General features: G+C 43.4%; 1 protein-coding gene across 2 annotated transcripts; it reads right to left on the bottom strand.

Annotated features, from left to right (window-relative positions):
- Positions 1-3002: 3002 nt before the first annotated feature.
- Positions 3003-10450, bottom strand: LOC140065123 (Golgi apparatus membrane protein TVP23 homolog B-like). 2 transcript variants are annotated; one of them, XM_072112644.1, is made up of 7 exons: positions 10299-10450; positions 7827-7909; positions 7396-7540; positions 5829-5918; positions 5620-5742; positions 4146-4274; positions 3003-3439 (listed from the first exon to the last, which is right to left on the bottom strand). In XM_072112644.1, the coding sequence occupies exons 1-7, from the start codon at positions 10308-10310 to the stop codon at positions 3407-3409; spliced, it is 615 nt and encodes a 204-aa protein (XP_071968745.1). In that variant the 5' UTR covers positions 10311-10450; the 3' UTR covers positions 3003-3406. The 2 variants fall into 2 exon arrangements, with proteins under 2 accessions (XP_071968745.1, XP_071968746.1); XM_072112645.1 differs by lacking the exon at positions 10299-10450 and adding an exon at positions 10073-10213.
- Positions 10451-11236: the final 786 nt, after the last annotated feature.

Raw genomic sequence — 11236 nt, 5'->3', positions numbered from 1 at the left:
TTACATAATAATTTACAATTTGCACCAATGTTACTCAGAATGTGATAGTCGGTCATGATCCCACAACTCTCACGGGGATGCCCATTATTAAGTCACATCAATGGTTCTAAATTCTACATTTAGGCCCTTGGGTTTCAACGTGTCAAGTCTATATATCCACTCCAATTCTTTCCGATGCAGAGTGCGGATCCTGTCTCCTCCCAATCTATGTGGTGGGACATGGTCTATTATGCGCACCCTCAATTGGAACTCTTTGTGTTTAGCCTCAACAAAGTGTTTTGCTACTGGTAGGTCCGTCCTCTTGTCTCTGATGGATTGTCTATGGTTGTTAAGTCTCGTCTTGAGTTCCGTGCTTGTCTCACCGACATACCATAGTCCACACGGACACTCCAAAAGATAAATTACATAAGAAGAACTGCACGTCAGATAATGTCTAATGGAGTATTCCTTATTGGAACGTCTATCTGTGAATTTGTGCCCTTTCACAATAGTCTTAAAATTTACACAATTGAGGCATGGAAAACAGCCCAGTTTTCTGGATGATAAAAATGACTGTACACTTTTTTTTATCAGTACCGATGTCTGATCTTACTAGTGTATCTTTAAGGTTCCGAACCCGTCTATATGCAAATAGAGGGGGGGTCTGGAAGCAGGCTGTGTTTGTCAGTCCGTTTTTTAGAATTGGCCAGTGTTTTCTGATTATGTTAGAAATATCATTACTGGACTCGTTATAGGTAGACACAAAGGTAAGTCTGTCTCCAGTTTTTTTTAGTGGTTTTTTATTCAATATATCCTTTCTGTCCAGGGCTGTCACCCTGTCTCTATGTTTAGTCAAAACGTGTTTAGGGTAACCCCTGTCTCGGAATTTGGATTCCATATTGTCCAACCGTTCCTGTAAAGGGGGCTCGTCCTCAACAATCCACTAAAAAAAACTGGAGACAGACCTACCTTTGTGTCTACCTATAACGAGTCCAGTAATGATATTTCCAACATAATCAGAAAACACTGGCCAATTCTAAAAAACGGACTGACAAACACAGCCTGCTTCCAGACCCCCCCTCTATTTGCATATAGACGGGTTCGGAACCTTAAAGATACACTAGTAAGATCAGACATCGGTACTGATAAAAAAAAGTGTACAGTCATTTTTATCATCCAGAAAACTGGGCTGTTTTCCATGCCTCAATTGCGTAAATTTTAAGACTTGTGAAAGGGCACAAATTCACAGATAGACGTTCCAATAAGGAATACTCCATTAGACATTATCTGACGTGCAGTTCTTCTTATGTAATTTATCTTTTGGAGTGTCCGTGTGGACTATGGTATGTCGGTGAGACAAGCACGGAACTCAAGACGAGACTTAACAACCATAGACAATCCATCAGAGACAAGAGGACGGACCTACCAGTAGCAAAACACTTTGTTGAGGCTAAACACAAAGAGTTCCAATTGAGGGTGCGCATAATAGACCATGTCCCACCACATAGATTGGGAGGAGACAGGATCCGCACTCTGCATCGGAAAGAATTGGAGTGGATATATAGACTTGACACGTTGAAACCCAAGGGCCTAAATGTAGAATTTAGAACCATTGATGTGACTTAATAATGGGCATCCCCGTGAGAGTTGTGGGATCATGACCGACTATCACATTCTGAGTAACATTGGTGCAAATTGTAAATTATTATGTAAATATTTTTTGTGTTACAAGCCTGTTAATTCTTATTTCTCTTTTTCTATATAGATCACTAGCACCACACTTCACGCACGCTCACGTTGAAGAATTGATCAACGCGACATCACCTTAAGGATCAGATATACCGTTCTTCCATATGCCTTTATTATAGTATGATGGGGAGTAGTACCTGCCCGATGCCACTAGGAGGACTTCTGTGTTCTTTTTATTGTCTATTCGATAGGTGCAAAATGTTCCGATTAGAGGACCACTATAGGTACAGTGATAGACCCGAAACGAGCACCCGCTGGGTTCCGCCCGGCTTGGACCGCTCGTTAATGGGTCAGTAACCGTGCATGTGACCATCCTGTAATAAGGATGACACTGCTCCGGTACCTGTACTTGTGGCTCTGGGAGAACGGTGCACCGACATTAGCTATTATGCTTAAAGCCAATAGGTTTCCCTCAGTTTGTTCATATATCTCTATGGACACATCCTGTCCTCCCTTAACCAAAATGGCGTTATCGGCAGCAGTACCTAATGGGCGTGTTGCTCCGATCATGTGATCTCCCCATTACCCATAATCCTGTGCACGCACAGTCAGCTGACTGTGCGCATGCGCACTAGACTCCGTGGTACGCCGCGATACTTTGATCCGGCTACAGCTGATCCTTAGGTGAGCCCCTGATCTAGAGATTATATCTATGCACTTCTGCACTTTATATTTAGTATTCCTGCACTAGATCTTGCGAAATATCATTGTATATACTGTGGTACAATATGTATTGTTTATGTCACATGACAATTTGTTTATACTGATGTCACTTCCTTTGTATATTGTATTTATACCGCACACCTGTGTATGCACCTTTGCTTGAGGAAGGCTCCAGGCCATAGGAGCCGAAACGTAGCTATTTGGCACATGTCTGAATAAATCGGTACTTTTTTCTTCACAATTTTTGGAGTGCTGCCATTTTCCTTTTTCCTATATATATATATATGAAAAAGGCTGCAAGAAGGCATTTTTTTGACTCCGTTTTGATATACCTGGGCCAATGAGCTGTGTGTATGATGCAGGGCAGGACCTCCACAATAGCGAATACCTGCATCTATAGGGTGAGCTTTGCTATGGGCCTCATTACATAGCAGGTATAAGTGGTTGTGTACTACAGCCTGCTTCCTGCAGTCCGGAAAAGTTTATGCCAATGACATAACCGTCCTGAAAAACCACTATAAATACAATAAGAAAGTCCTCATATCTGTAAAAGAAGAACAAAGTCAATTATATTTGGTAGCAAATTTGCATCAAGCAATCATCAACACACCTAAGCAATGCTTAATTTATTCTCATAAAATTGTCTTTAGAACATGTTTATATATAGATATTTACATCTGTTTCCCACACACCAGCCCCATTGGTTTCTCTTAGATCATAAATGTATTGCTTTAATAGAAAAGCACAGTGTGTCCCGCAGCAGCTGATGTCACCGCTGCCCTCAGCAATGACAGGTTCCTTCTCCTCCTCCATCGTGATCCCAAAAATCTCTCTGCCAGGTCAGCGTCCAGCACAACATATCCCAAGGTGACAGCAAGTAAAAAAAAAAATCAAAAATAATAGTTCCAAGGAGGAAATCGGCAGCAAAAAATCGTGATGGGAAGGAACCAAAAAGGAAAGGACCGTCCTCGTTTTCTCACCAGTAAATCCTATTACCTCAGGGGTTAGGGGAGGATTATGTCTCCGCCTGCGCCTCCCTAGAAAACGTCTGAAAATGCAGAAGAAAAGTTTTAGTATAAAAGTTACAAAATGGAATGGACATAGAGGGATATGGATTGATATTTGTCTGTAAGGTAATAATGTGAATTTCACACTCCAGTAGCAGGTTACACAGTAGAGCCATCAGTAGTACCATAAAGAATTAGGCATCAGGACGCTTGCTTTAACATGTCGCCCCATTCATTTCGTGCAAGAGGAACAGTGTTCCCACATACTGTGATGGTCCCTGCAATCCACCCCCCACCTGATCAGCATGTGATCCCCTATCATGTACATAGGGAATAAGTCTGAGGGTGCACTCACACATGTTAATTGAAGTTTTGAAACGAATTGCAAGAGCAATGGCTGGAGCAAATCATATCAATATGTGAAAGCATAGGTGTTCTCACCAAATCTCATGAGTTTTGCATGATGCAATGTGTTTCAGAAGGGCAATGAAAATGTATCCAAAACGCAATAAAAAAAGGAAAGTGTGTATGCAACCCGAATCTTGGAACAAGCTCTTTAAATAAATCCATCCGTACAGTATAATTGGTGGATGTATTTTGCTATTTTTTAGTGGGCCTATTGATTTTGTCCCATATTGGTTATCCCTAAAATAATATGCATGAAATAAGAACGGATAAAACACACTTGTGTGAATGAGCCCGGAGAGTAATGCTGCCAGTGTCACCCATCTGAGGAGCGCCACTCACCTGTCTGAGGAACTGGCTGCCCAAGTAACTGGTGGCAATGCTGGTCAGGTTCTTGCGAGTGCCCACTTTACATTTGATGTAACCATAGAGATTTGCACCCTGAAGAGTGACTCCCATAATGACCACAGCCTGTGGAAACACGTCCATTACAAGTTTTGTTAATATTTTGCACCCAATGAGTAACCATCTCAGATTACCGCACTGAATTAGGCTTATCCCCACGTACCTCTGCAGCAGAAACAAAAACCTATGCCCACATATATCAAAACTAATCTGCAGTGGCGTGTGCGGAGGGCGCCAGATTAATCAAAACTGGCGCACTTTCTCCATGAATCCGGCGTCCCCTCCACTGCTCAGGAAGGGTGCACAATTTTTTGGGACATTATTAATGTTGCAGAATTGTGAAAAATACAGAATTGTGGTTCACATCAGTAATAAATGTGGTGCACAGTCTAAGCAGTAACAGCCACTTTACGTGAATTTTTTCTGTCTCCTTGGACACAGAGCAGCCGCAACACAAAACTGGCGCAGACACTTTAAAAATACATGTACAATAATTTTGCACGTTCTTTCTAGTGCAAAGTCAGACAGAAAACTGGTGCAAATGTTTTAATAAATGTGTAAGTCTGTGGTCTGAATTCTGCCCCTCAAGTAGGGTCCTTTCTAGAATGACCTCTTATGTAAAATCTCACAAGGTTATCCAATTAAAAAAAAATATATATATATAAAAAAATAGACGCGTCAAGTTTACAGCCTGCAGGGGGAAACTTTCTTTAGGCCTATGGAACCTACAGTGTATCTGTGGCCTATGGAACCAGAGATACAAGTAGTTGCAGCTCACATTTCCAACCATATCTACCATATCTTTATCTGTCTGTATCTCCGGTTCTGTAGTTCACAGAATCCCAACCCTACGAAAGAGAAGGTTCTTATCTTTAATGTGACACCAGTATAATATTATTATAGATACAGAACCAATGATATGGGCTTCTGAAGTGACGTTCCCTCTGCAGCCTCTAAACTTGACTCATCTCAAACAAAATATGACTCTTCTCTACTTATTTTCATTTGATTATGGAGAAGGTAAACAGGTGAGATTTTACATGAAGGAGAATCTAGAAAGGACATTTCATACCCTACATGAGGGGGGTTAGTAGTTTGATGGTGTAAAATTAAGTGATAGTCACTTTAAACAATCAATGCTGCTAGGATGCAGTTATGACCCACAGAGGTTTGCTACAAATCACCAGGAGAACATGATGCTGGCGGATACATTCAACATATCAGGATTCTCTATCATTGGGCCTGTGTATGTCAGTAAATCTTTATTCAAGATAAACTGTGATTTTTCATGACTGCTACGTTGTGGTCGCATCATTTCGTGTAGTAAGGCAACAACAGTTACAGTCATTGTGATGTGATCTTGTGGTGATCTACAACCAACGCAGCATTGTAAACCCAGAACACGACTCACCAGCCATTTCACATTGAATGAAAACAAAGTGCTGAAGGCAAAGATAACCCAAATGATGGGGCAGGAGATGAGGCCGAGCCAGAAGATCCGGGACTCTGCATCAGAGGAGGTTTTCTTTCCTGACTTGAAAAGCATAAAACTCCATTAATAGTTACAGTCCGGAGCACAGCAGCGACTCCCCAGTATCCCCTGCCGGATATCACACCTACCTTCCTGGATTCATACACCCAATGACTCTTCCCATCGTCATCTACTTGGTTCCACCATCGCAGTCCCACCAATAACCTTCCTGTGATGTTCTGCAGAGAAGAAGATCTCCATTACACAACTGGCGACACTGGGTAAAGCAACAAGCGTCTTATCTCTATACAACAGTTCTGTTACTTCCATGAACATTTACTAAATCTCAACCTTATACTTCTCACAGCTGGTAAGTAGTTGATACATTGATGATTACACAATCCCATGATGCATCTTACTTTCATAGACACTATACAATAAACTACTAGTGTAGAGCCATACAACTCAGACAATAGAAGCCATTGTTTAGCTGTAAGAGGCAAGCAGCCACATAAAGTTGTCTAGACATACTAGGTAAGCATTGAGATGTTCAAAAGAAGGTTTCAATTTACTTCCAGCAAACAGAGATCTTAAAAGGAATTTCTTAGTTAAATGAAATCTACCATCAGAATATCATAGATCCAGGCACAGTGACTGTGATAATCTTTTTATATTTGTTATTCATGGCCGCCTTCCTGCAGAGCTCCTGTGTGCTGCAGATTCACCAGCTGTTACTCTGTGTACTGAAATGCCTCTGCTGCAAAGAGATTAGATCAGGCAGAGGGATGGGTGAAGTCCCTGTAAGGAGCAGAGAGGGCGAGTGAGATAGTGTAACAGCCTGTGAAGCTGCAGCATGGAGGGACTATGGTAACAACTCCCATAATCCTGATGGCTCATTAGCATAAATCTAAAAGTTGAATTTAGAAGGAAGGAGGCCATGGATAATAAATATAAGAAGATTACCACAGTCACAGTGGAGGGCTTACTTAACACGAACGTAGGCTACGCCCAAGCCAGGACCTTAGCGTAGACGTTCGGCTTGAGGTGTGGAGCAGTGCTACTCACCCCTCCATTCTTCATGGGGAAGCGTGCTGCTGGACTGTCTGTACGGCAAAAGCTAGAGAATGCTCCATCTTTTTTCCCGGCAACAGCATGGTACGGTGAAGCAAGCTGTGCACAGTGCTCTTATATGGCGGCTGTACAACTATCAAACAGCCACCATATACGGTCGGGTGAAAGAAATCAAATCGAGGCAGCTGTAATACATAGTGAGGTTATGGGCGGGCATGTATTAACACACTTGCGCCACAATTCTGGTGGTTTTGCGCCTAAAACACTGTGTAAAATGCCTTGCACCACATTAATCAAGACTTTTAGACCTTTTTTTGGCAGCTTTCCGACTTGTCCAAATAAGGGGCGTGGCCTTCAGGAAAATGGGCATTACCCTTGCGAGAAAGGGGCGTGGCTTATGGGAAATCGTCCGTGCGCCCAAAATTCTGGCACAGGATTTAGACCAACTAAAAGCAGATCTAAAGTAGGAACCGACAGTCTTATCCTGCACCAGAATTCATCATGACCGTGATAAACATGGCGCAGCAAAAGACAAGTGTTTTCCAGCTAGAAACTGTCAGAACCTGAGACACATTGTTAAATCCACCCCAATGTGTTGCTTCTGGATGTACAACTGATTATCATTACATGTATATATTAACTCACCTTCACTGCCCAGAAGTCACATGACAGCAGCAGAATAATGGTCACCATGCAGGCGATGAAGCTCTTAGAGATGAGTTCACACAGGAGATAGACAATTATGGCGCTCACTCGGAAAAATAGATGAAAAAACGATGCAATGGGATGCCTGATGGAGAAAACTAGCAAGTGTTAAATAAAGATCAAATACACACGGAAATATTACAATGACAACCAAGACAAACATGGTATAAATTTAATGCACTGTGACATGACCCAGCTTTCTCTGGTGGTAAATATCTGTTACATACCATCCACAGAGATGCGGCTTGTACATCAGACAACACGTTACACGAGATAATGTGTATGGGATCTTCATAACTAACAAATAACCTTTATCTAGAATGAATTCACTATTGTCTTCTACCAGCGCCACATGTAAGATAGAGATTTACCTTATCTTTTTCTTCCTGGAACTCCTTGAAGTTTCTTCATCGGCGTCAAACAGCGAAACGTCCTCCGTCTCATCATTACTGTCCTGTAAAGATCATGGGATGGAAAAAGCTATAAGTTCTCTGTTTGGGGAGGGGGTGCGTTCACATGCGGCACTTGCATTGCAGGTCAGACAGACAAGTAGGTGTATGGGGCATTTTTCCGTCTGCTCCGACTCTTCTCCGAAAAGGGGCGTGGCTTTGGCGGAGTGGAAACTCAGACACAATTAATATGTGTCGCAGCCATTTTTGGGCGCTGAAAACTGGCGGAAAGTAGACCAAAAGAAAACTGGTCTAGCAGGGACTGTTGGACACATTTCTGGTGCTCGGGACAGATTTTGGTCCCAGGGACAGAAAATAGTCTCGGCGCCAGAAATTTATCTGCACAGCTCCACAATATTAAATGTGTATCTTCTTTCCCAGAGCAGGTCGGTAACAAAGCCAATGCAGACACCGACACTTTATGTAAATGTCCCCCAATATGGTCAGTCTGTGAATTGCAGATGGAATTCCAAGGAGTGACCACCGTTTGGCACTGCTGTTCGAGGAGATTATGGGACTCCTTGCATCGTATAAACGTATAATGCTACGAGGCCCATCCTCAGCTCTATGGTTGATCCATAAAATCCAGGCAGCACAAGGTCTAGGATTCACAGACTTTCATGGTCATGTGCTTCTAGCCTTGGTCTTCAGCTATCTGTATCCGTGTTTCTTCCCCGCTGGCCCTGTAGTGAATGCGCTGCAGTACCCTACACTGTAAATTCTCATTTTTTTTATCATATATATATATATAAAAAGAAAATGGTTGAGATCAAAAAGTTTAATCGTTCTAAGAAAAAAAAAATTTAAAAAAAACACTGCACAGCCATGGCTGTGATCTGCGAGATGGTGGTGGAGCTGCCAAACAGAGGACACCAAACCTAACGTTCTGGTCTGCTCATCTCTTACTACATGTCAAAGGTCACCGAGATTTAATGCAGGCCCTCGCAGGGTCATATGAGCACCCAAACCACCATGACAGCTCAGATACAACAGGTGGACACTGGAGAATGACAAGCCCCGGCATGATTTAAGCTTCCAAAGCCTTTTAATAGGAACAATGACTGAAACAGAGATGTCCCATGACTAGAGATCAGAGGACTTGATGGTCGGATGTGAATTCGGCTAACTGATCCAGGCCGCGGTCACACGTTCCACTAGTGCTGCATTCATGACACAACGCTCGCGCGCGGGGGAAGGGACTTGGCCCGATCACATATGCGATTCCAGGGAAACACATGTGATTGGTAACCAGACCCAGTGTCTTGTTTTCTTTAAATGCAAGACACCAGTGGATGGCTAACAATTGCATGGGTTTCCCTGGAAACGCATCTGCGATCGGGCCGATTCCTACCCCCTGTGCGCTAACGTTATGAACGCAACGCTAGTGGAACAGGTGATCACGGCCTTAGCAACTTGCCATAGCTTTGATTTCCCAGGGGGTTATGGTTAGTTGCTAGGGTTGTCAATTTGCCAGACCACCTTGCCAATATTTCTGGGTCAGACGGCTGACCCCCCCCAAACATCGGGTCCGCTTATATATCTACTTATAACTTATTATCCAGGACCACTGAAAGTTAGAAAGTCCCTGATACCACAGTTACAATTCACATTTTGGGGTCCCCAGGAGCAAAGTATGGGGGTGGCTTACCTAATGCTTATTACCGCCCCTTGTGTGATATCACATTGACCAGCGACACTCTCATTTTCCCCCACCTGACTAAACTAGACCCGGATGAGGATAGCAGAACCAGGCTGCCCCAAGGGGTTACCAAGAAGGATGAGAGGGGGGGGGGGGTACCCAAACTGGAAGGGAGTGAAAGTTATTTCTCACTTATGACACTTACAGGGGATAAAATTAACTGTGAGAACCCCTTCCAAGGGAACAATAAGAGGGTCACTAAAAAGTCATACTAATCCCACAAAACCCAAGCCTTTATATGGAGATATAGAAAGTCTTAGGACTTGGGGGACAAAAACAAAAGTCTGTGTGGTCCATAGGGAGGCAATGGGTTAATTAATCCTAAAAAAAAAAGTAGAAACTACAACTCCCATCGTGGCCTCAGGCAGTTACTGGTAACAGGGCCATCACTGTACAACCTATACTGTAACATCAGCTCAAACTTCTCAGTCACCATTCACACCTGCAGACAGGACACCAAACAATTTACCTCAAAAAATGAGTCTAAAGTGATCAACAGTCACGTGACCTGTCAGGCCGCCATGACAGCTCCGCTACAACAGGTGGGCAACGCTGCAGAACTACAACCCCCAGTATTGCTTTGGAGTTTTAAAAGCCAGCCACTCTGAACACTGATCGCAAACGACAGAGCACGTGACTTATCCAGGACCCCTAAAAGTTACGAGACCCCCCCCCCCCACCGATACCACAGTTACCTGCCGCATCATATCAGCTGGGAGCAGGATCTCCGGGAGACGCTCACTTCCGGTACACGACTCACTTCCGGTATCCCGAAGACAAGCGCGGCCCCAAGGAGCAGTGCGCGCACCCGAGAAGGCGGGAAAACTCCTCCCACCCTGACAGGACTCAAAAGAGCGACTGTGAGAGGAAAGAGGCGGGAACTACCGTACATACATGTACATAGAGGAAGCCTGTATATAAGGCACTAGTATACTGTACTTGTATACATAGGGGGCGGTATTATACTATACCTATATACATGGGGCCATATTATAGTAGTTATATTCTTGTAATAACATGTATGTACACAGTGACTGCACCAGCAGCAGAATAGTGAGTGCAGCTCTGGGGTATAATACAGGATGTAACTCAGGATCAGTACAGGATAAGTAATGTCATGTATGTACACAGTGACTGCACCAGCAGCAGAATAGTGAGTGCAGCTCTGGGGTATAATACAGGATGTAACTCAGGATCAGTACAGGATAAGTAATGTCATGTATGTACACAGTGACTGCACCAGCAGCAGAATAGTGAGTGCAGCTCTGGGGTATAATACAGGATGTAACTCAGGATCAGTACAGGATAAGTAATGTCATGTATGTACACAGTGACTGCACCAGCAGAATAGTGAGTGCAGCTCTGGGGTATAATACAGGATGTAACTCAGGATCAGTACAGGATAAGTAATGTCATGTATGTACACAGTGACTGCACCAGCAGCAGAATAGTAAGTGCAGCTCTGGAGTATAATACAGGATGTAACTCAGGATCAGTACAGGATAAGTAATGTCATGTATGTACACAGTGACTGCCCCAGCAGCAGAATAGTGAGTGCAGCTCTGGGGTGTAATACAGGATGTAACTCAGGATCAGTACAGGATAAGTAATGTCATGTATGTACACAGTGACT

This window comes from Engystomops pustulosus, chromosome 6 (assembly GCF_040894005.1).
Source record: "Engystomops pustulosus chromosome 6, aEngPut4.maternal, whole genome shotgun sequence".
In the NCBI taxonomy this organism is placed as follows: Eukaryota; Metazoa; Chordata; class Amphibia; order Anura; family Leptodactylidae; genus Engystomops; species Engystomops pustulosus.
The sequence above is the reverse complement of the archived record's forward strand: the minus strand, read 5'-3'. Positions and strand labels throughout refer to the sequence as shown.

Bases quoted from the DNA above. Each gene is read 5' to 3' on its own strand.
- LOC140065123 (XM_072112644.1), bottom strand. The intron at 5,743-5,828 runs GTAGGTGTGATA...ATGCTTTTCAAG, and splicing joins GGGTGTATGAATCCAGGAAG to TCAGGAAAGAAAACCTCCTC. The intron at 3,440-4,145 runs GTGAGTGGCGCT...CTGCATTTTCAG, and splicing joins GCAGCCAGTTCCTCAGACAG to ACGTTTTCTAGGGAGGCGCA.